Source organism: Haematobia irritans, chromosome 1 (genome assembly GCF_050003625.1).
Source record: "Haematobia irritans isolate KBUSLIRL chromosome 1, ASM5000362v1, whole genome shotgun sequence".
Taxonomy (NCBI): domain Eukaryota; kingdom Metazoa; phylum Arthropoda; class Insecta; order Diptera; family Muscidae; genus Haematobia; species Haematobia irritans.
In genome coordinates, this window is record NC_134397.1 from 43,660,751 (window position 1) to 43,687,001 (window position 26,251).

The 26,251-nt window shown below is 33.7% G+C and overlaps 2 protein-coding genes across 2 annotated transcripts in view; both read left to right on the forward strand.

Annotated features, from left to right (window-relative positions):
- Positions 1–97: 97 nt before the first annotated feature.
- Positions 98–26,251, forward strand: part of LOC142220798 (uncharacterized) — a 34,322-nt gene continuing 8,168 nt past the window's right edge. The window contains exons 1-7 of the mRNA XM_075290147.1: positions 98–428; positions 493–693; positions 20,356–20,586; positions 21,948–22,320; positions 25,590–25,769; positions 25,838–26,007; positions 26,071–26,215. Coding sequence (XP_075146262.1) covers positions 285–428; positions 493–693; positions 20,356–20,586; positions 21,948–22,320; positions 25,590–25,769; positions 25,838–26,007; positions 26,071–26,215 — 1,444 coding nt within the window. The 5' untranslated portion in view covers positions 98–284. The remainder of the gene's footprint in view (positions 429–492; positions 694–20,355; positions 20,587–21,947; positions 22,321–25,589; positions 25,770–25,837; positions 26,008–26,070; positions 26,216–26,251) is intronic.
- LOC142219821 (uncharacterized) lies at positions 4,092–10,629 on the forward strand. The gene is made up of 2 exons (XM_075288623.1): positions 4,092–5,853; positions 10,577–10,629. Exons 1-2 carry the CDS (start codon positions 4,092–4,094, stop codon positions 10,627–10,629), a joined length of 1,815 nt encoding a protein of 604 aa, XP_075144738.1.

The window sequence follows — 26,251 nt, forward strand, 5'->3', positions numbered from 1 at the left end:
AAACATGGGGTTTGTCAGAAAGTAAATGCATTTCCTTGTAACCATTTTGAAACGTTGCTAAGGTAAACAAAATCGTTTATCGTACATCAAAGAAAAAGCCAGCAGTGATTCAATTAGTCTCATCGATTTAATAATTTATCTAAAACAAAATGTTCTTTTTAGTTGGTATTTCTTCCATTATATTCTAATTCCTGTGGAAAAGCATAAGAATAGAAAGAAAAAAGAAACGGCAAAATCAAGAAACAAATCTTAAAATAAATCGAAATTAGATTTAGGAATAGGAAATGAGTTCCACGCCAAAATGGTATTGTCGCAATAAATCGCAACCAATGCAAACCTTTGCCGAACTTTCAAAATTGGGCAACGAATTGAGGCGCATTACCAAACGTTTGGTTATCGATGTCAAGGTGGATATTTTCATAGAGCATGTAAGGATTGTAAAATTCAAAAAATAGTTTTTAAATTTTATTTAGCTTATTATATTATTATTAGGATACTTTATTGGAGGAATGTGAAAAAATTATCGAACAATATTGGAGTCTTAAAGATCAATCGAACAATAAGGAATTCCAATCGTTATCAAAGAAAATCAAACGTAGTCCTTATAATGCCTTGTTAATGCAAAAATTTCGCACCATCGTTGAATTGAATGATCGAAGATTTTGCCAATTGACTTTTGCCCTAAAGAAGACGGTAAGTAATCAATTCGGCTTTAGGAAATTTTTCCTATAATTTCTACGAAACCAAATTTTAGATAAATAAATTCATTAATTAGGATTAAATCAGAATTAACCCTCCAATTCCAAAATCATTAACATATGAATACATGGAAATATTCTATTTGAGGTAAGGTCTTTTTTACATGATAGTGCTTTCCCTTGAGATTTAGTTTTTGTTTATTCAATCATCGTCATCTTTTACTCGTCATATTGAACTTAGGTTCCCAAAAAAGGATTCGTTATCAATACTTTAATTGTTTTCTCTGCTATATTTAACCTTCCAGAAGAAGTTCATCATCTTTAGTCGGGCTTCATTACAACTGCACGCAGAGAAGGAATATGATCACCTCAAACATGTTTCAAGAGCAAAATGTTATTTTTGTATGGTGACCATGTAACATGTTTGTCACTAAAATGTTATTTTCTCGTCAAATATAACCTGCTTGCCGCAATCAGATACATGATATCCGAGAAAATAACATGGTTGCGAAAACCATGTTACATGGTCACCACCCAAAAATAACATTTTGCTCTTAAAACATGTTTGAGGTGATCATATTCCTTCCCTGGGTGTGGGAACCTTTAGAGAAAAATGCATTTAGACACCAAAATTTGTTCTTATACAAAACAAAACTGAGTTACAATTGTATAAAAATTTTACAGTATCAGGTGGACTTTAGCGTATAAATTTTTTTTCTTTGGTATTTTTTGTTTGTGATAAAAACCTGAATATTCAGTTAGCTGATAATGAAATGGAGTAATTCCATACACTCAAAAAAAGTTTACTTGTATCCAAAGATTTTGACCTTCCTTCAGGGATTTGATTCCAAATAAGAAGTACTTCTTTTGTGATCGAAATAAAATTTTAACAAAATTTTCTATAGCAATAAAATTTTAACAAAATTTTCTATAGCAATAAAATTTTGCCAAATTTTCTATAGACTTGATGAACTCCCTTGCGTATGATTTTTTTTATTTCAATTATAATGTATCATACGCCCCAGCGATCAAAATTATTTAGCTATGAAATAACAAGTATATAAGGACGTAAGTTCGGCCAGGCCGAATCTTATGTGGAGGGTACTCCACCATGGATTGCGTAGAAACTTCTCCTAAAGACGGTCATCCACAATTAAATTACTTGGGTTGTGGGCGATGGCAAGGCATCTTAAAACTTCTTAACATCATCTTCTAAATTGTAAGTTAGTCCATGCGGGATATATAGTAGACAAAAGAAAGGTCGATTAAATACGTATATATTCAGTTCTTGATACCGGATATATAGGGAAGAAATAATTACAAACCGATATGAACTTTTGTGCTGTAATTAGAGAGCCAGAATTGAAATATGGGTGTCGCTTTATATGGGGGCTATGTGCAATTATGAACACGAGTCTACCAACAATGGCAGATTTTTTACTGTTTGGTAACAGGTTGCCTGATAAGTCCCCGGTCTGATACATAGATGGCGTCGCTAGTATTGCATATTGTTTATATATAGTACCAACCTTCAAATGATTCGTGTCAAAATTTGACGTCTGTAAGTCAATTAGTTTGTGAGATAGAGCGTCTTTTGTGAAGCAACTTTTGTTATTGTGACAAAAAGAAAAATGGAAAAAAAGGAATTTCGTGTTTTGATAAAATACTGTTTTCTGAAGGGGAAAAATACGGTGGAAGCAAAAACTTGGCTTGGTAATGAGTTTCCGGACTCTGCCCCAGGGAAATCAACAATAATTGATTGGTATGCAAAATTCAAGCGTGGTGAAATGAGCACGGAGGACGGTGAACGCAGTGGACGCCCGAAAGAGGTGCTTACGGACGTAAAATGAAGTTGATGGAGATAGCATAGGCCTTAAAGATATCAAAGGAACGTGTTGGTCATATCATTCATCAATATTTGGATATGCGGAAGCTCTGTGCAAAATGGGTGACGTGCGAGCTCACATATATATATATATATATATATATATATATATATATATATATATATATATATATATATATATATATATATATATATATATATATATATATATATATATATATATATATATATATATATATATATATATATATATATATATATATATATATATATATATATATATATATATATATATATATATATATATATATATATATATATATATATATATATATATATATATTATATATATATATATATATATATATATATATATATATATATATATATATATATATATATATATATATATATATATATATATATATATATATATATATATATATATATATATATATATATATATATATATATATATATATATTTTTTTTTTTTTTTTTTTTTTTTTTTTTTTTTTTTGAGATACCATTTTGGCAGTACTCTTTCGGTTTTGCCTCAAAATAGGCCTCAGTTTCACCTCTTCCTTGCAGCCAAATTTTTTCCCTGCGAACATCCTTTAGAGGTCTGAGGACAAGATTCTGTAGGTGTGATCCGAATTCAATGTTTTGGATGTTAATTAAAAAATTCTGTGATATTTTTTAAAATAAATAATTTTTATAATTTTTTATAATTTTTAATGGATCCTAACACTTGTCGGAAACGTTTGACCTCAAATATTTTCAAAATTTTACACTTTTTTCAGATTGGATTTTGCATTTTTTTCGACAAAATTTAAATGATTTGTATCATTTTATGAATTCTTACTCTGTTTTAACGTATTTGAAACAAAAAAGTTAAAATTACCCATTAAAAGTATGAAAAAACCAAGTTATATAAAACCAAGAATTAAAAGAACTTCCTGGGTGGTTAAAATAAAGAACATCATTGGGAGTGCATCTTCTGGAAGTGCTTTTAAAGTTGTGCCTTTGGAAGAACTTCCAAATTTGTTTGCTGGGTTCCGGATCAAAAATAACATTTCCACTACTTTTTTGGCGACGCTTTTTGTTTGCTTAGATGTACTTATGTTCCTGAATTGATTCTTGATTTCTGAGGCTACTATCACAAATCTTTATACAGTTCATAAGTTCAAAATTTTTTGTTCAGCATACGAGTCAAGGAGACTAGAAAATGTGAGAATTAAGACTTTGTGAAAACCCTTGGGTATGATTAAAAAATTAAAATTTATTATACACACCAGTGGTCGTAGCCATAAATGATTTATGTATTAAATAAAAAAAAGATATAAATTCCAATGTAATTAAGCGCTTGAATTAATGCTTTTCTAATTAAGCTACAGACACTGTTAATTAAACCAAAAAAAAATCATGAATTTCAATCATTAATTATAATACAACATATGTGACAAATTTGAGATTTATTATTTCAAATACACGTGCCTTATATGGAAGTTGGGGCAAGTGGCTACGATTAATTGGGCTATATTCACAATGAAAACGTTATTGCAAGTTGTCTTACAATTATCGGTATTTTTAGTGATGTTAAAATTAATGGAAAATAAAATAATTTTCGATATGAATCGGATGCTAAAAGCAAGTGGGAATTTTTATTCGGATTTTATCAAAGAAATTGATAGAGAAAAAAATATTGAAAGCTTGTTAATAATACAACGTAATTTCTCCATTGATCCACGAATACATGAAATCTATGGTATAGAAATACCAAAAATTATCACGGAACCAGGCCAAACAGTGGAATACAAAAAGAAATTTCACAGTAATATTTTGTCAGTAGCCATACATGATGGACATTTGGATATGGAGATAATGGAGACATTGGCTTTAACTTTGGAAAATATGAGACAGAGTCGTATCGTAATGGTGATGGTTAATATAGATGATAAAAATGCCTCACAAAAGTATACATTGAAAACATGTGAAAAATATAAAATGACCAGTGTCCTAGTGCATTTCATAAATTCCGAAAAACCTTTAAGTGGCAGCTATTATATGATAAAACCTTATCCCCTATATCATTGGCAAATCCTTAAGTGGAGGAGTGTGAATAAAGCTACCTATTTTCCCAAACATTGGCGAAATTTGGCAAATACCTCAATTATAACAATGCCGGATAATTCAATATATAATGGTTTTGTCTTCCATAATGACCTAGGGCAATGGAAATTAAATGGTTTAGCTGCCAGATTGGTTATGCTCTTCGCCGAAAGATATAATGCCACATTACAGTTTTATATGACCATCGAGAAAGAGTATAAAAATTTTATACATTTATCGGAGCTTTCCACCTTAACATTTGAAGGTTTAATAAATGTTCCTATGATATTACGTCCTGGTTTCAATGGATCACATTGGCTACAAATGTCTTATCCGGCCATAGTAGGAAAATGGATGTTGGCCATACCCTGTCCCCGACTTATGGATATTGCAGAAATCTACAGCATTATAACATCAAAGGTAGTTTTGATTTCAATACTACTCTCAGTATTGGTATTTTCTATGGTACATTCCATAATGGAGAAATTATGTGGCAATAAATTAAATCTCATAAATCTTTTGATAAATGATAAAATACTTCCAGGCCTGTTGGGACAATCATGTATGGTGATCTCCAACTCATGGAAGGCTCAGAAAATAATGTATATGCTGTTATTCTTATATGGCCTAAATTTGAGCACCTCATTCTCGGCCACCCTCAATACACTGATAACGTCAGCACCTCAACACAAGGAAATCAAAACTTTCGATGATCTCAGATCTTCTCAAGTGAAAATACTTTTCGATTCTTTAGATGTTAAGGCTATGGAATGTCCAAATCCTTTAGAATTAATTCAAAATAATTTAGTCTATACTACGAATAACACATTTTATAGAGAACACCGTGATTCGCTCAACACCACATATGGATATACTCTGACTACTCCCATGTGGACATTAATTCGACAACAACAATTATATATGGACCAAGAAATATTATGTACTTCTCGGGATCTGATTTTATACAACATACTACTTTCGGCTATACCACTTGAAAGAAATTCACCATTTAAGGAACCCTTAGATCATCTTATATTTCAAATTCATACCGCAGGTCTAACAAATATTTGGTATTCCAGTATGTTTTTGGATTTATTGAAATATGAAAAAATATCCCTGGATCATAAAAATCATGGAAAGACCTATCATGCTTTGGATGTCAAAGATTTATATTGGATTTGGATGATTTTAATTATTGGTTGGACGATTGCTGTAATTAGTTTTATGGGGGAATTAATTTTTTATTTGACTAAATATAAAACAGAATGTATAAAGTCCTCTAATTTTAAATATGTAAAATAAAATAAACAGGATTTAATTTTCTGTAATCAGAGGATTTTAGTTGTGGGAGAATCTGTTTTATGACTTGATGAACATACGCATAGGTGTTCATGTATAGTAATTGATTTGAAATCAATTATCCGCACAATGGCCATAGGAAAATCCATTATCTAACAAATATTTTCTATTCCAATATATTTTTGAATTTATTGAAATACTAGCGCAACCCGGCCCGCTTCGCTGCGCCTGCCGAAGCGTATTTGTAGGAACAGTTTGCGTTAACTTAGTCAACCTATCCTTCGTGCTGAAAACAAATTCGAAAAGATTTGAATTCTTTCAAACAAATCGAACTACTTGCTTTTTCGTTTATATGTACAAATACGGCGGATATGCATATGTAAAATGGTTCGTCTTAAAAAATGTCGGGGAGAGGGTGTACCCTTTCCTCCAATAAATAATGTTCTGTATTCAAGTAGTTGGACAATCTTCTATATTTCTTATGAATGTGTTGTTTCAAGGAAAGTTATCTTTCTCCTCACCATATCTGAAAATTAAGCACTATATTATAATAACATACAAATAATTACTGTTTCCCATCCAATAAATCGGAAAAAGCAAATGTAGTAAAAAATTTTACCACATTAACATTTGCTAAAATGATGGAAGATGATGCACCCTCTACGTTGGCTGCCAATTTCATCTAAAATTATGTTCTTTACTAAAAAGAAGTACCGAGTTCCCATTTACGGACAACCCTCTACTTTCAATTTAAGAAAAAAAAAACGGACAAAAGGGAACCCTCTCCCCACCTTCGCTCCACTAAGACCTGATATCGGACTATCACGTACCCTGTATTAATTTCACAACTACTCAATGGTCCCTATAAATTCTATCGGAGTAAATCGACAAAGTTTATTTCAATTTTCCCCTTCCCCAACCAGATATCGAAAAATCATATACTAATTTAAAAATCATGTATACATTTAATCACCTCCTCCCACGTTCCCTATAAATTTCAAGTAGATCGGAGATGTTTAAATTTTGCTCTATTGTTTTAAAGGGACGTCACTTTCCCCGATACAATATCGACAAACACCGTAGTGAATAGCACCCCTAACCTTCCCTGAAAATTCTTGAAACTTTCCTTCAAGGGTGGGGCAAGGAAGGTTGCCTCTTCGTTCATAACCTTCCCCCACTGCCTTTGTAAATTTCAAGAAAACTAAAAATTGTTGTTTTTTTTGCAGTTTTAGAGGAGGACCTCGTCCCCGACCAAATATTGAAAAGTGATGTAGCGTATCTTTTGTAAACGTCCCAGAAAATGTCACGCAAATTATAAGCCTAAAGGGCGGCCTCTCTTCCGTCCAAATATCACAAAATCTGGTATCAACTATTAATATCGTAACCTCTTCCCAGTCCTCTGTAAATTTCAAGTAACTCGGTAAAGTTTAATTGTTTCTCTGTATGTACTTAAGAGAAGCGTACAACGGATGTCTCCCTATGCCCTTTTATTTTTATTAAAAAATCAGTACACTGATATAAATTTCATAACCTCACCCATTTTTCCATAAAACTTCAGTCGGGGAGTTTAGTTTTGTTTTCACTGTACCTTACAAAAAAGTCGGACAAAGGGGTGGTCCCCCTCCCCGACCAAATATCGAAAAATAATGTAGCGGATTTTTGTCTATATGCCAACCCCAACATTCAATGAAAATTTCAAGCAAATCGCATAATTTTGTTCCAAGTTTCAAAAAGTATGGCTAGGGGGAGGTCCCCCTCCCCGTCCACCTACGAAATCATCAGGTACCCAATATTAATTCCATAACCTCACCGCATGTTCTCTGTAAATCTCAGATAATTTAGAGAATTTTAGTTTTTTCACTGTACTTAAAAAAAAAAGTCGAACAAAGGGGAGGCCCCCTCCGTCACAAAATATCGAAATGAAAAGTAGCGGATCTTTGTCTAGATGCCAACCCCAACCTTCAATGAAAATTTCAAGCAAATCGGTCAACTTTGGTCCAATTTTCAAAAAGTCCGACAAAGGGGAGGTCCCCCTCCGCGACCAGGTGTCAAAAAATGAGGTACCCTATTTTCAGCACATGAACGCCCCCTACGATCTCTGAAAGTTTCAAGTAAATCGGTTCAGCCGTTTCGGAGCCAACTCGGAACATACAAACAAACAAACATAGATTGAATTTTATATATATAGATATAAACAAATATATTAAATAATAAAAGCTATTACGTTTTGATTGTCAAGGACTTTTTTTTGGATTATGATTTTTATTACAGGTTGGACTTGTTGTATTTAATTTGATGGGCGGCCTAATGTTTCATTGTATTTGGGAACAGCGTTGCAAATTTAGCTATTTTTTGTCATTCCGTGTGTAACACATCGAAATATCGATTTCCGACTATATAAAATATATATATTGATCAGGGAGAAATTCTAAGACGATATAAGCATGTCCGTCTGTCTGTCTGTTGTAATCACGCTACAGCCTTCAATAATGGCGCTATCGTTCTGAAATTTGGCACATATTCGTTTTTTGCTTGCACGCAGGTCAAGTTCGAAGATGGCTTATATCGGTCCAAGTTTTGATATAGTCCCCATATAAACCGACTTCCCGATTTGTGGTCTTGGGCTTATAAAAACCGTAGTTTTTATCCAATTTCCCTGAAATTGAAAATCTAGAAGTACTTGAGGACCATAAAAAGGTGTGCCGAAAATGGTGCCCATCGATCCATGTTTTGGTATAGCCCCCATATAGACCGATTTCCCGATTTTGCTTCTTGGGTTGCTAGAAACTGTATTTTCTATCCGATTTGCCTGAAATTGCAAATCTAGAGGTATTGTTGGACCATAAAGAGATGTGTCGAAAATGATCCGTATGGGTCCATGTTTTGGTATAGCCGCCATATAGACCGATCTCCCGATTTTTATTCTTGGGCTTCTATAAACTCTATTTTCTATCCGATTTGCCTGAAATTCAAAATCTGGAAGTATTTTTAGACCATAAAGTGGTGTGTCAAAAATGGTCCGTATAGGTCCATGTTTTTGTATAGCCGTAATATAGACCGATCTCCCGATTTCACTTCTGGGCCTTCTAGAATCCGTAGTTGTTATCCAATTTGCCTGAAATTTGAAATCTAGAGGTATTTTAGGACCGTAAAGAGGTGTGCCAAAAATAGTGGATGTCGGTCCATGTTTTGGTATAGCCCCCATATAGACCGATCTCCAGATTTTACTTCTTCGGCTTATAGAAGTCGTAGTTTTTATCCAATTTGTCTAAAATTGAAAAACTAGAGGTATTGAAGTACCACAAATACGTGTGCCGAAAATTGCGTGTATTGGTTCATGTTTTGGTATATCACCCATATAGACCGATCTCCAGATTTTATTTCTTGGACTTATAGAAACCGTAGTTTTTATCCAATTTGCACGAAATTTTAAATTTAGAATTATTTTGCGCCGAAAATGGTGAGTATCGGTCCATGTTTTAGTATAGCCCCCTTAACCCTTTCGACCCCGAATTTTTATAGGTATCGCTAAATTTTTTTTTACTTTTAATGATGTTGAAGTCATTTAAGAAGCGTCTAGCCAAAATTTCGGGTCGTCACGCCCATTCGTTTAGGCGGTAGAGAATGTTGCCTGTGGGCAACTTTGGGCAATTGTGACTACAAACTATTTTGTTTTGTAATGATAGACGTATTACGTTTTATTGGATTTTTGTTAAGTTTTTTGTTATTTTACAATAAATATATACTTAGATGCGCGCGTGAGTGGAATTTCAATCACGCTCAAACACATTCACGAAGAAATATTTGTATTCACGCATGCCATGTGGGTAGGAATTCACGGTCACGAAATGAAATGAAAAGTCATACTCGCACACGCTCAAACATGAACAATGTTTATGTCTCACGCTTTCGCACGATTCACGACAATTTTCGTAATTCACGACAAATCTCGTAAGTCACGAATATTTTCAGAACACGACAATTTTCGTGGCTCAATAAAACTCTGGTAATTAACGAAATTTCTCGTGACTCACGCTATTTAAATCTTAAGCGTGATTAAATATGTAAAGGTGATTAAAATCGGTGAGCTTGAATTTAATCGTAAACGTGAATTTGTTCGTGATTGTGACTTTTTGTGTTTGTTTTACCGTGAGTGCGAATTTTATCGTGAATATGAATTTTATTGTTAACGTGAATTTTATCTTGAGCGTCAGTTGGATCGTGAGCGTGGATTGGATCGTTGGAAAGTAAATTTTTATCGGGAGCTTGATTTCGGAGAAAGTTTACTCACTCACAATCACGAACACAATTTGATTTTTACTCACGCTCACGCGCCACACATTTTTCTTTAATCCCGTTCACGCACATTAACGAGGTTTCGTTTAAATTTCATTCACGAGATTTCGTTTAAATTTCATTCACGGCTTCGCGTGAATCACGCGTGACTCAAGAAAATGTTTTGTTTTTTTTTTTTTTGTTTTTAACCCATGTCAATTTAACTGGCGGTGTAAAAAACCAAAGTATTATAAAGCGTCAATATTCGTGCTAATCCACTAGTACGTTGCCAAGAAGTGGCTTCCTCCCTTTTTACGATTCCTTCCAAATTCCCCTCTGCACTGCAGATATGTTTTCCACATCATCGTCGCATTCCTCGTCACTGGGACATCCCTATTGAAGTTTAAAATTTTTTCAAAATCATTGTTTTTCAAACCTTTTTTCTCCAGGTCTTATGTTCAAAAATATGTAATTTTACTACCACTATTGCCCAAAGTTGCCCACAGGCAACTTTTAAATTTTAAAAATTTCCCATCTGTTGTTTTTTTGCAATTCTAAGATTTGACTTCCATAAATATTTTATTTGACATGTACTACAATAGATTTAATAAAAACTTTCAACATTTTAGTTGTAATTTTTGAAAAAAGTCACATGTATAAAAACCTCTTTTTAAATTCGCAAATATTTTTTTCTTGAGGTACGTGCGTATTAATGAAAAATTTTTTGCTAATTGACAACCAAATTAGCTGATTTTTCATTCAACTTGAAGAAAACACTGGTAGCTTTCGATACCGTTACAGTTTTATGAACAAAAACAAAAACAAAAACAACGCTGACAGTGAGCCTCAAACACACAAAAAGTTGCCCACAGGCAACTTTAGGGTCGAAAGGGTTAAGACCGATCCCTCGATTTAACTCCTTGGGTTTCTAGAAACCGTAGTTTTTATCCGATTAGCCTGAAATTGTGTGTTTAGACTCACAAAAACATGTGTCGGATTTAGTTTTTATCGGTCCATATGGTAAGGCCTCCATATAGACCGATTTCACTTCTTGAGTGTATAGAAGGCGCACTGATCATGAAAATTGCTTGAAACTGAATGTAAAATTTCCAGATTTTACTTCTCATAATCATTTAAATGATGGGAGTGAAAATCTACAAATTTTAAATTTCCAATTAAGAAGTTATTTCATCATTTTCTTGCACACTTACAAGAGATGTTAATGATTCCTCTGAAACTCAAATCCTCTTATAAATCCAAAATCTGATATAGTCTTCATAGGTAAAATCTTTAAATTTATCTTTGGCAAGTGTACAAGTTGAACTGCTCTGCTTTGGAGAATATCTGTCATCAAATCCCCCTGAAACTTTAAAGGGAACTATAATATTTGATTCATGGTGGAGGGTATTTAAGATTCGGCCCGGCCGAACTTATTGCTGTATATACTTGTTGTAATATTCAATTTAGTTAGAAAAAATTGCCCATATTTTTTTCTTTATCGATTCAGGATTTCAAAACTATATTAGTTATGATTCGTATGATGAACGCCTATGCGTATGATATATAGTAATTGTATTAAAATAAATTATCCGCACTAATGGCCATAGTAAAATTCTTATTATTACTACACAAAAAAAAATAAATATCATACAAAAATGTTCATATATATATATATATATATATATATATATATATATATATATATATATATATATATATATATATATATATATATATATATATATATATATATATATATATATATATATATATATATATATATATATATATATATATATATATATATATATATATATATATATATATATATATATATATATATATATATATATATATATATATATATATATATATATATATATATATATATATGAACATTTTTGTATGATATTTGTATGATATAAATATCATACAAAAATGTTCATATATATATATATATATATATATATATATATATATATATATATATATATATATATATATATATATATATATATATATATATATATATATATATATATATATATATATATATATATATATATATATATATATATATATATATATATATATATATATATATATATATATATATATATATATGAAATATCTCATGTGACAAATTATGAGTATCTATAGTTTTGTCATTATGACTTACAATCATTAACAAGAGTGCAATCATTATGATTAGCTTGGGAAAAAAATCCAAAAAATACACGTGGCTTATATGAAAAATTGCCTAATCACATCTTAAAATTGGTATATTCAAAATGTATATCTTGTTAGGGGTTGTCCTACAAATATTCATTATTGTAGTAACATTTAGAGAAATACAAAATCAAATAATTCTTGGGAATCAAGAACCAATACAAAAGGACAATGCTGATTTTTATAGGGAATTTATTAAATGCATATATAAAGAAGCGAATATTGAAAGCATTTTGATAATACACCGTCATCATCATTTCATTGATTCACGAATACATGAAATCTATGGTATAGGAATACCAAAACTAATCATAGAACCAGGCCAACCAGTGGAATACAAAACGAAATTTCATAGTAACATTTTATCAATAGCCATACATGAAGGCCATTTGGATATGGAGATAATGGAGACATTGGCTTTAACTTTGGAAAATATGAGACAAAGTCGTATCGTAATGGTGATGGTTAATATAGCAGATATAGACGGTTTACAAAAGATTATATTGAAGGCATGTGAAAAATATAAAATGACCAGTGTCTTAATGCATTTCATAAGTTCCAATAAACCTATAAGTGACAGCTACTATATGGTGAAACCTTATCCCCTATATCACTGGGAAATCTTTAAGTGGAGAAATGTTACTACAGCTGCCTATTTTCCCAAGCATTGGCGAAATTTGGCTAATACCTCAATTATAACAATGCCTGATAATTCAATATCAAATGCTTTGGTCTTTCACAATGACCAGGGTGAATGGAAATTAAATGGTTTAGCTGCCAGATTGGTTATGGCGTTTGCAGAAAAATATAATGCTACTCTCAAATTTTATAAGACCATCGAGGAAAATTTTTCAAAATTCATACATTTATCGGAGCTGTCCAATTTAACATTGGAAGGCTTAATAAATATTCCTATGCTTATACATCCCAGTTTAAATGGATCACATTGGATGCACATGTCTTATCCGGTAATAATAGGAAAATGGATATTGGCCATACCCTGTGCCCAACATATGGATATCGCAGAAATTTACAGCATTATAATATCAAAAACGGTTACGATTTCTATTCTCCTTTCAGTCGTGGTATTCTCTATGGTACATTCCATAATGGAGAAGATATGTGGAAATAAATTAAATCTCATAAATCTTCTGATCAATGATAAAATACTTCCAGGTCTGTTGGGACAATCGTGTATGGTGATCTCCTCCTCATGGAAGGCTCAGAAAATAATGTATCTCCTTTTATTCTTCTATGGTCTAAATTTGAATACTTCCTTCTCGGCCACCCTCAATACAATGATAACCTCGGCTCCTTTACACAAGGAAATCAAAACATTCGATGATTTACGATCTTCTCAAGTGAAAATACTTTTCGATTTTTTAGATGCTAAGATCTTGGATAATCCAAATCCTTTAGATCTAATTGAAAATAATTTGATCTTCACATTTAATAGCACATATTATAGAGAAACTCGAGATTCTCTCAACACCACATATGGATATACTCTAACCACTCCCATTTGGAGGCTACTTAGTCAGCAACAAATGTATATGAATCATCGGCTATTTTGTACATCCGAGGATTTAACTTTATACGATATATTACTTTTTGCCATACAACTGGAAAAAAATTCACCATTTAAGGAACCTTTGGATCATCTTATATTTCAAATTCATACAGCTGGTCTAACAAATATTTGGTATTCCAGTCTGTTTTTGGATTTATTGAAATATAAAAAAATACCCTTTGGTCATAACGATTATGGGAAGACCTATCAAGCTTTTAAGGTAAACGATCTATATTGGATTTGGATAATTTTGATAATTGGTCTATCACTTACTACTCTCAGCTTTGTCGGGGAACTGGTGTTGCATTATATTTTAACATGTAGAAAAAAGTAGACTAGAAATAATACACAGAAATAATTATTGCCCTAATGTGAAAGGATACGCATCCTAAATTTTAGGATACGCAATTTATACAATATTAAAGATAATTTTTGTGCAAATAAAATCTTTAATTAAAAGAAAACTCATAATATCTGTTTTAAAATGTGTTTTCATTAAATTTAGCTCCCTAATTTTTAAAATTATGCAAAATCCTCAAAATCATGTCTTAGCCTATGTTTGAAAATATTTTTATTATTGTTTTTATTATTTTTAACCCAAAATTCAATATATCTGTTAATTTAAATATTATGTGGTTTAAAATTGTTTGGAAATTAAGATAATATTTATTTATTTACATGAAATTATCGATTATAATTTGAATTTTGTAACAGGCATTTATTTTTATGTGAAGAGCTTTATCAATAACATATACCCGTGTAAAAATTGGTGGATCTAGCCAGATATTATTAGATCTCCTGCCATATCTGATTAGATATGGTAGTATATGTGGGCAGATCTGGACAGATCCGAAAAATGGTCAGATCTAATTCTAAAGGAATTAGATCTGACCAGATCTCAAATTTGGCCCACATCTAACTATATCTAATTTGATATAATTAGATGTTAATATATCTAATTATATATAATTTTATCTATAAATTTCCAAAATTAGTGAAATTACAGTAATTAATAAAAAAGATTTATTTTATGGTTTTATAATGAAAAGAGTATTTAATATTATAAGTTGGATCAAACATATGTACATTATATATGTCTAGGTATTAAAGTCTAAGAATTAAAAAAGAAAAAAAAACAACAACAAAAACAAAATATATATACATAGCCACCAAGGGCTCTGGCATTTAAATTTCCCAAGGCATTAGTACATTGCTCTCTGTAAACAGTTCTTTAAATGAGTCTCGCAATTCCTTCATTTGGCTGCTCGGAATGAAAACTCTGAAAAATATAAAATATACAGAAGAATTATCAGTTTATTTAAAGATATATTTGCAAATAATACATATACTTACCAAAATTTGCATCTCGTACCCGATAATTTAAACCAACGCTATATTGAATGGTTTGTGCGAAGCCCCAAATACCATACTATGAATAATTGCACGGGAATGTATCCGGTTCACAATGCAAATCATCTCCAAATTTTTAATCTTTTTGATATTGGATAATACTTCCCTCTATCGCAACTTCGAATATGGCATAGTCACAAATCTTTACGTTGCTTCACTGTCTCCTTTTAATCTTTTCCTGGACTACCACAACTTCATCCTCCTAAAAAAGAGAAAATATTCAATGTATAAAAATAGCAACAAAACAATAAACCTACCTTACACAGCTTCTCTTACTCTTTTATCTTCCTCAAAAAATGAGAAGACATTCGAGTTTTACACGCAAAAAAATAATTCTTTCCTCCCAAACGAAATTTTAGACAAACAAAGTTCGTTTCTCATTTGCTTTTCGCTGTAAGGAAGTGTATTTGGAAGAAAAGTATATACTTTTTGTGATAAACGTTTATTCTTTTCCAGGATGTAAAAACAATTTCATAAATTTCATAAAAACATTATTTTCTTGCTAATTGCATTGTCCCTCACATCTTTCTCACATCCACGAGGATTTTTAGTTCTTAACACCTTTTTCTGTAATACCAACAATGTAGAAGAAATTATACGATTTTATAAATTTTTTTTACCTTTCGCCTGGACGGAGAATCGAACCGCGGACCATGCACATTGTAAGCCAACACACTAACCACTGAGCTATGTACCTGTTATGGTCATCAATAGATAAATATCCATATAAGTTATATTTATATAGCATAGCTTGCGGCGCCCACGAACCGAATAAACAAAGTTTATTTACCGGAAAAAACATTTAGTTTGGCACCGTGGAGCAGTGGTAGCTACGTCCGACTCTCATGCCAAGGGTCGTGGGTTCGATCCCTGCTTCGGCCAAAGTTTTTTTTTTTTTGCTTTTGTTTTTTTTTTTACATATATTCCAGATATATTCGGAAGATTCCGAAAAAATTTTCAACATTACATTGTACTATATTAAATTTTGAACTGTAAAATGTGTCTTATTAAAGACCTAAAGTCAGAAAAGAACAGTGTTTGATATAAACGAAATGGACTGTGTTGTTATTTCAAAAATAACTTTTTTTATTGAAAAAATAAAAATTTTGTAACAAACGAATTTTTTTGGTGATAAAAGTTTAAAATTTTCGAAGCAATTCAAAAAACTCTAACAAAAGAAAAACGTTTTCGGTATCAAAAAAAATATCAAACTCTAATTATCAAATATTTGATATATATTTTTTTTCAAATTTAATAACAACAGGCGTTGCTAATGGTGATAGTTAAGGGGTGACATTTTTGAAAACAAAAAGACAGTTGTGTCTGAAAGTTAAGCATTTTATGAAGACACTTCAAAGTGATATTTAAAAGGGTTTCTTGAAACTGTCACAACATATAATGATTGTTTGGTTATGTTTACCACTTGTTTTGATGTGCGACCAAACATATGTGTTTGTAATGAAGTATATCACGTTAATATTCTCGTAACAAACACATTATTTTCAAACACAAACATATACAAATATTTTTTTATCCGTGTTACAGAACTGGTTCATGATTTAATGCGATATATATAATTAGATATGGAGCTATATATAGTATATATAATTAGATACGATGTCATATATGAAGGTATACAATTAGATCTTACCAGATATGACTGATATAGATATAACAACATATATAATGAGATCTTGAATCGGATCTAATCATATATAACACTATACATAACATATCTCCGTAGATCTATTTATATCTACAACCATATCTGAGCAGATATAATTATATATACTTTGATATTATTAGACATGATTAGATCTCTCAATTTTTACACGGGTATCCCAAAAAGAGAAAGAAAATTCGGCAAATGAGATCTGTATACTGTAAAACTTTCTAAATTATATCATTGGTTCGCAATCAATAGTAAAATTCCTAAGGATAGGGTGGGTCCAAATAATTTCTTTTCTTTTTATGCATTTTCGAATAAAAACAAGTAAGAAAAGACTAAAGTCGGCTGGCGCCGACTATATTATACCCTGCACCACTTTGTAGATCTAAATTTTCGATACCATATCACATCCGTCAAATGTGTTGGGGGCTATATATAAAGGTTTGTACCAAATACATACATTTAACTATCACTCGATCTGGACAAAATTTGATAGACTTCTACAAAATCTATAGACTCAAAATTTAAGTCGGCTAATGCAACACAATGTTTGTAAAAAACTATGGGAAACATTTAAATCTGAAGCAATTTTAAGGAAACTTCGCAAAAGTTTATTTATGATTTATCACTCGATATATATGTATTAGAAGTTTAGGAAAATTAGAATCATTTTTACAACTTTTCGACTAAGCGGTGGCGATTTTACAGGGAAATGTTGGTATTTTGACCATTTTTGTCGAAATCAGAAAAAACATATATATGGGAGCTATATCTAAATCTGAACCGATTTCAACCAAATTTGGCACGCATAGCTACAATGCTAATTCTACTCCCTGTGCAAAATTTCAACTAAATCGGAGTTAAAAATTGGCCACTGTGGTCATATGAGAGTAAATCGGGCGAAAGATATATATGGGAGCTATATCTAAATCTGAACCGATTTCCACCAAATTTGGCACGCATAGCTACAATGCTAATTCTACTCCCTGTACAAAATTTCAACTAAATCGGAGCAAAAAATTGGCCTCTGTGGTCATATGAGCGTAAATCGGGCGAAAGCTATATATGGAGATATATCTAAATCTGAACCGATTTCAGCCAAATTTGGCACGCATAGCTACAATGCTAATTCTACTCCCTGTACAAAATTTCAACTAAATTGGAGCAAAAAATTGGCCTCTGTGGTCATATGAGTGTAAATCGGGCGAAAGCTATATATGGGAGATATATCTAAATCTGAACCGATTTCAACCAAATTTGGCACGCGTAGCTACAATGCTAATTCTACTTCCTATGCAAAATTTCAATTAAATCGGAGTAAAAGATTGGCCACTGTGGTCATATGAGTGTAAATCGGGCGAACGATATATATGGGAGCATTATATATCTAAATCTGAACCGATTTCAATAAAATTTGGCACACTTGACTACACTACTAATTGTATTCCTAGTGCAAAATTTTAACCAAATTGGGGTAAAACTCTGGCTTCTGGACCGTATTAGTTCATATCGGGCGAAAGATATATATGGGAGTCATATCTAAATCTGAACCGATTTCTTCCAAAATCAATAGGGTTCTATTCTGAGCCAAAACACATACTTGTGCCAAATTTTAAGTCGATTGGACTAAAACTGCGACCTAGACTTTGTTTACAAAAATGTGGCGCAGGGTATAATTAATGATCCATATAGCAAAATGCAGAACAAAAACAGGTACATTTTTTCAATTACACTTTTCTTTTTTGTGTTCACATAAAACCACGTGCCACTTCTGAATAAATAAATTAACACAAAACACAGTAAATCCGTATACTCCGTCCATTCCAAGAAATAATCAACACACGACTGACGCGCAAAATGAAAATCGTGTGTACATACTCAATGTTTTTATAAAATTATTTTCGCTGCCAAAAAATAAAATGGTCACGAAAAAAGTAAATGGTCTTTATGACCATGTAATGGTTCTAGACATGCTATACTTAACCTATAAAAATTATTTTTTCCCTGTAAAGGTGGGTACTATGTTCGGTTTTCGAGTTGAAAATCACTTTATTTTCGCGATTACTTTTCCTGAAATAATCAAAATTATAAATTAAAACCACGATATTCCTGTAAAGTCTTGCCGAAATCTATGGGAACAAGAAACTGCGCATCAATTGAATTAATTTATCTGCTTCATATTGAACTGTTTTAATAAAGTAACCGCGAAAATTTCAACTCGAAAAGCTAACATAGTACTTACCTTAAAAAAGTAAAAAATTGAACGGTCAGGTACATTATTTTCCCGACCATTTAATGGTCTCAAATTCTATCATTTAAATGATAGAAAATGTTTGCGGTATTTGAGAACCATTCAAATGCTTATTGCCACCATACATTTTTCTCCGCTCTAAAACTATTTCTACAAAGACAAAATACATCGTTTTCGCGGCAATTACATGCTCTAGATAATCATTAAATGGATGCGGCAACCATGTCCAAACATGGATTTTCTGTGCGTGTGGGGACTACATATAATTAGGGACCGATAGAGACCATTTTTTGGAATAGTTGTTAGAAATATGAGAAATACAATTTCAAGCACGGTTGCTACTTGAGTAAAAAATAATCTACCAACAATTTTACGCGTAAGAAAATGTTCCAAAAAAAAACTATCAAATAAAAATTCTTATTTTGCAGTGTTTGATAATTTTTTTGTTTTCTGGTTACTATAAAAAAATGTTTTGTCAAAAATTTATATGTATACAAAATTTTGTTAAAATTTCATTTCTATAGAAAATTTTGTCAAAAATTTTCAGCTTCTTTCGTTCGGAAATTGGCGTAAATTCAACAGACGGACGGACATAGCAAAATAAACTCAGAATTTCACCACGACCCAGGATATATATTCTTTATGGATCTGAAACAACTATTTCGATGTGTTACAAAACGGAATAAAAAAAAATAAAATATACATCCCATCCTATGACAGATGCAATAATTAATAATAAGAATGCAATAATTAGTAATAAAAAATTGATAAAAATAAAAAGCAAAAAATTTTGAAAATATATTTTTAATGTCTTCATTAAAATTAACTTCCAAGGCATAACTTCTATAGCAATGTCCATCAAGGGAGTACTTTCGTCCTATGAAAATCTGATGTAAAATTCTTTGTACCAGATAAGTAGTTGAGGAACCAAATATCTTTTCTGGATGCTTTTTTACTGGATAACTTTTAAAATATTTTCCACTCTCCTCCTAAACAGGTTAATTATCTATTGAAAAAAGCCTTACAATCTGAAGTCTGGCTAAATTGGGCCTTGCAAATAACACAACTTTATAACAAATGCCGCAAACCAATGTTGGTAGAGGATGTTGGAGACAAAGGGGATGCAAACAAATCTTCAGATGAACAATTAAATTCCAATATATGCAGTAATATGTATCCCGCTTTACTTTTGCCTTATAAATCTATAGATTTCCCCTATGTTTTGCAAGTAAGTCTATGTCTTTGTATATAGGGTGATACGGTCAAAATTTGGTCAAGGGAAAACGCGTGTAAATCGGTGAAATCGTTTATTTAAAAAATCAAATTAAATTTCTTTTTCAAGTTCAATTAGTATAAAATTCAGGAAAAATATTCAGTTAGGCTTTCGCTTTTCCAAATCCGAAATTGCCGGGCCTCACGCTTGACACCTGCCATCAGATTTTGTACAGCCACCTTGTCCACCTTCTTCGCCGCAGAAAGCCAGTTTGCCTTGAACTGCTGCTAGTCCTTAGCAGTTTTTTTTTTTTGGTCTTCTTTAGGTTCCGCTTGACAATAGCCCAGTATCTCAATTGGTCGGAGCTCTGGCGTGTTGGAAGGGTTCTTGTCCTTTGAAACCACCTGCACGTTGTTGGCGGCGTACCACTCCATGGCCTTTTTACCGTAATGGCAAGATGCCAAATCCGGCCAAAACAGTACGGAACAACCATATTTCTTCAGGAAAGGCAGCAAACGTTTATTCAAACACTCTTTCACGTAAATTTCTTGGTTGACAGTCCCGGAAGCTATGAAAATGCTGCTTTTCAAGCCACAGGTACAGTTGGCTTGCCAAACCAGATATTTCTTTGCGAACTTTGACAGTTTTATGTGCTTGAAAATATCTGCTACCTTTCCCCTTCCTTTTGCCGTATAAAACTCCTGTCCCGGAAGCTGCTTGTAGTCGGCTTCGACGTAGGTTTCGTCGTCCATTACCACGCAGTCAAACTTCGTCAGCATCGTCGTGAACAGCCTCCGGGATCGCGCTTTGGCCGTCGTATTTTGTTTATCATCGCGATTTGGAGTCACTACCTTATTGTAAGTCGATAGTCCGGCTCGTTTTTTGGCTCGATGCACGGTTGTAGACGATACACCCAGCTTATTTGCGGCATCTCGGAGAGAGAGGTTAGGGTTTCGCTTGCCCCCCGGTTTTCGATTTCCCCCCGATCCAGACTTCCTGGCTGTCGACAAACGTTCCCCAAACACTTTAATTACATTTGTAACGGTTGATTTGGCAACTTTTAGCGATTTTGCCAGCTTTGCGTGCGAGTAGCTCGGATTTTCGCGATGCGCGAGCAAAATTTTGATACGCTGCTCTTCTTGCTTGTACGGCATTTTGACAACTGAAGAGTGAATTCCAAAATCAAAATAGGAGCAATATTCTACACACACACCTTCAAAATGAGGGGTGTTCAGGTTTTTTAAAATGCAAAATTGAAAGAAATACGTCAAGTTTATATTGACCAAATTTTGACCGTATCACCCTTTATATGCGATCATTGGTAATTCATATTTAATTTTATTTGTTTGTTTTTTTTTCTATTTTATCCCATTTAGATAGCTGGCCAACAACGTATCGAACAAAATTCTTTGGATCTTATGTTTGGCCTTTTCAATATGGGCGAACAGGAAGCATGGCGTGATAATACAGCGGCCGAATCGAATTGTTCCAGTTTGGAGATATTACGAATTTTGACCTTAAACTTGACGGGTGATGGGGAATTTCAACAGTATTTAAATGATAACAATCGTGACTATGCTGCCTTGGCTTTAGATCCCGAAGGTGGTGGTAGGTCGGCCAGTGCATCTCATCAACGAGGCTCAACGGTCACCCTTCGTAGTAAACATATTGAATATTTTCTACAGAATGAACGCAGCTTTGTGGCACAATTCATACAAAAGGCTTTCGATATATGTCCAACAATATTTGGTAAGTATTTGTGATGGAATGATTTGATGGGAAGGATGTAGATAATTTGAATAGGGGGAGGGCACCGTGATGCAATAATTAGCATGTCCGCCTTATATATGAAGGGTCCTGGGCTTTCGACTGAAAGTTTTTCATCGGTGAATCCATGTGTTATACAGGAAGAGAGCCGTCTCTCTAATTCGATCCACAATTCCACAAAATCCTTTTCTTCAACTAGGAGAGTGATATCTCCTTAGTCACCAGTCATTTGTTTCTAACCCTATACCCATACCCTATTCTCCCCTACACATCCCCAGCCTTACACTAGACGAGAGATGTTCCCCTAGTCATCAGCCCTTTCTTCGGTTCACGAACCCATCTCCTTTTCCTCTACACATTTCCATCGGTACACCAGAGGGAAGCTGTCTCTCTTGTCGTGAGTCTCCTTTTCTCCCTCATACACCCCCACCCTTGCACTAGAGGAGATTTAGTTTCGATTAGGTATAGTAGCAGCCCCATATTTTGGGCTCACTTAGACTATTGAGTCCATTGTAATAGCACAGTGGTGAACTTTACTGAGTGCTACCCGATTCTATGTTTGGCTCAATGGCAAGGTACCTCCTTTTTGCAGTCGAGTCCGAACGATGTTCCACATTACGGTGAAATCACTTAGAGAAGCTTTAAAACACTCAGAAATGTCACCAGCATTACTGAAAGGTGATAATCCACCGTTGAAAAACTTTTTGGTGTTTGGTCGAAACTGGTTTTGAATCCATGGCCCAGTGTATGCAAGGCAGGCACGCTAACCATTACACCACGGCGGCTTGCACCACGAATTTGTCTCTCTAATTGTGATTTTCCATCCACATTCACATCCTTATATAGCGGGAGAGCTGTCGTTGTGAGTTCCCTTTTCCATGTTTTTACCAATCTCCTTTTCCCCCTACTCATCCCCTCCTAAAATTAGAGGAGAGCTATCTTTGTGATCGTGAGTTTCCATTTTCTTTTCCCACCCATATCCATATCTTTACACAAGTGGAGAGCTATCTCTCTAGTTGTGAGTTTCCTTTTTTTCACCCACATCCCTATCCTACACTAGAGGAGTGTTGTCTCACTATTCGGGATTTTCTCATCCACATTTCCATCCTTACATAGGGGGAGAACTGTCTGCCTAGTCTTGAGATCCCTTTTTCCCTCCTTTTACCCATCACGTTTTGCTCCATTCCCATCACCCTCGTTATATTGGAGGATAGTAGTCTCTCTAGTCGTGAGTTCCCTTTTTCCAGGAGAGTTGTATCTCTAGTCACGAGTTTCCTTCGTCCCCCTTCATACCACACCCTTACAGTAAAGAATAGTTGGCTCTTTTATCGTGAGTCTCGTACACCCCCATGGAGAAGAGCAGTCTCTCTAATCGTGAGTTTTCTTTTTGTTTTCCCTCCCACATCCTTAATCTACGCTAGAGTAGAGATGTCTCCCTAGTTGTAAACTTCCTACTCCCCACCCCACACATCACCATCCGTACATTACAGTAATGCTCTCCCTGGTCGTGAATTTCCTTGTTCCCACCCCATCTTTACACTGGAGAAGAGCTGTATTTCTAGTAGCGAGTCCCTTGATCCATCCACACCTCCATCCGCATCGTAAACCCGAGGAGAGCTGTATATTTAGTTGCGGGGAAGGTATCAAGTAATTTAGTTTCCGAGATCCCGTGAACAACGACGTCCTTGACTTGGAGGTGAGTAGTCTCTCTGGTCACGAGTCCGTTAGTCCTACCTCTAGGTTAGGTTAGGTTAGGTGGCAGCCCGATGTATCAGGCTCACTTAGACTATTCAGTCCATTGTGATACCACATTGGTGAACTTCTCTCTTATCACTGAGTGCTGCCCGATTCCGTGTTAAGCTTAATGACAAGGGACCTCCTTTATAGCCGAGTCCGAACGGCGTTCCACATTGCAGTGAAACCACTTAGAGAAGCTTTGAAACCCTCAGAAATGTCACCAGCATTACTGAGGTGGGATAATCCACCGCTGAAAAACTTTTTGATGTTCGGTCGAAGCAGGAATCGAACCCACGACCTTGTGTATGCAAGGCGGGCATGCTAACCATTGCACCACGGTGGCTCCTTGGTCCTACCTCTAGACCAACGGACTCGTGATCAGAGAGATTTTTAACCTCCATGTCAAGGACGTCGTTGTATACGGGATCTCGGAAACTAAAGTACTTGATCCCTTCCCCGCAACTAACTAGACAGCTCCCCTCGAGTTTACGATGCGGATGGAGGTGTGGATGGGGGAAGGGACTCGCTACTAGAAATACAGCTCTTCTCCCCCTATCCCTGCTGCCGACTTGAGAGCGCTCCGTCAAATATTCCCGGCGAGGGAATCTGTGTGTGATCCGGGTAAGAGGAGTTTAGGATGAATGGACGGTAGTGCTTGTGGACGGAGATCCCGTGAACAACGACGTCCTTGATTTGGAGGTGAGTAGTCTCTCTGGTCACGAGTTCGTCGTTGGTCCTACTTCTCTTCTTGTTGTCAAGTGGAGAGCGCTCCGTCAACTATTCCCGGCGAGGGAATCTGTGTGTGATCCGGGTAAGTGGAGCTTATCGGAGCTTGTGCTCGGAAATTGTGTGCCGCAAACATCGATCAACAGCAAGGGAATCGAGAATCGCGGATCGTTAATCAACGCCACGGACGAGCATTGATTCACACCCATTCGACTGTTCAACAAGACCGAGGACCGCTAGATCTCAGTTAAACAACTGGCTCCGTACCGATTAGGACTCAAAATCAGCCGGCATCCTCATGAGACCTCTTGTTTTTAATTTTTTTTTTCTTTTAAATTAAATGCAGCACAATGAACACACTTATTCATTCTTAGATCCTAAGCATGTCCTCTCTCTTCTCCAACCACAAAACAAATTATTCGGTGAAATAGTACGGCCCCTTCGGTGATATTTTATCTGTGGATAAACTCTTGTAAAATTATAAGAAAATTTTTTATTCTTAATGAAAAATAGTTACAAATAAATTAGCAATAAAACAATAAATAATTAAAAAAAATAATTTTAAAAATTTATAGAGTTTATGGACCAATATCAATTTAAAATTTTAATTGAACCAATTAAAAAAAAGATTTTTGACAATTCCAATAAAAATAATTTATTAAATCAATTAAGTTCGTGACTGTATCAGAATTGAAATTCATAGTAAAAAATTGCAAGTCCTTTTTTTTTTTTTGCCATATCTACCTATTTAAAATGCAATATTAATAAAAAAACATTTCTTCCTTTAGGTCAATCAAATCATGATGATCTACATGAATATGTATTACGTGGTATGCGTCTTATGTGGTCCTATGTTGGCATAATTTTGGATCACATTATTCTATGGTGGATTGATACGCCCATTTCATGTTATTCCTTATCCCATATAGATTCCATACGTAGTTGGTTATTTTTGCATAATGTAAAAGGTAAAATTGTTAATAAAATGCAAAAAATACAAAAAAGATTAATATTTTTTTTTGATTTTATTTCGTAGATATCCCGGAACCTGTTTTCTCAACTCTTCAGGGTATTGGTGAAATTCTAACAAATTTCGTTAGCAACAATTTATGGGATCGTTTATTTCGTTTGACTCTTATATCGGCCACAGCTCAAAGAAGGACATTGGAACAATTTCTAGAGCAATATAAGCAATCACCAAAAAATGTAAGAATATTGAATATTTTTTTTTAAATGTGAGATATGAAATAATGTTATTTTTAATTTTAGCAATTTGGTACACCAACTGGAACTGTTTGGATTGCCATCTTTACCACCCTCATTAATTTGAGTAATAATTATTTTCAAAATTCAGACTTTAGTAATTCTAGTCTTCTGCCTGTTTCTGAACAAATTCCCATATTACATAGGATTGGTATGTAAAAGTATACACTCAAAAACTTTTTTTAGA

What these genes read in the sequence shown, in the direction of transcription:
- LOC142219821 (XM_075288623.1), top strand. Translation starts at nt 4,092, where the DNA reads ATGAAAACGTTATTGCAAGTTGTCTTACAATTATCGGTATTTTTAGTG. An exon ending in TTGGATGATTTTAATTATTG is followed by an intron (nt 5,854 to 10,576) that starts GTTGGACGATTG and finishes TCTGCACTGCAG; the next exon opens with ATATGTTTTCCACATCATCG.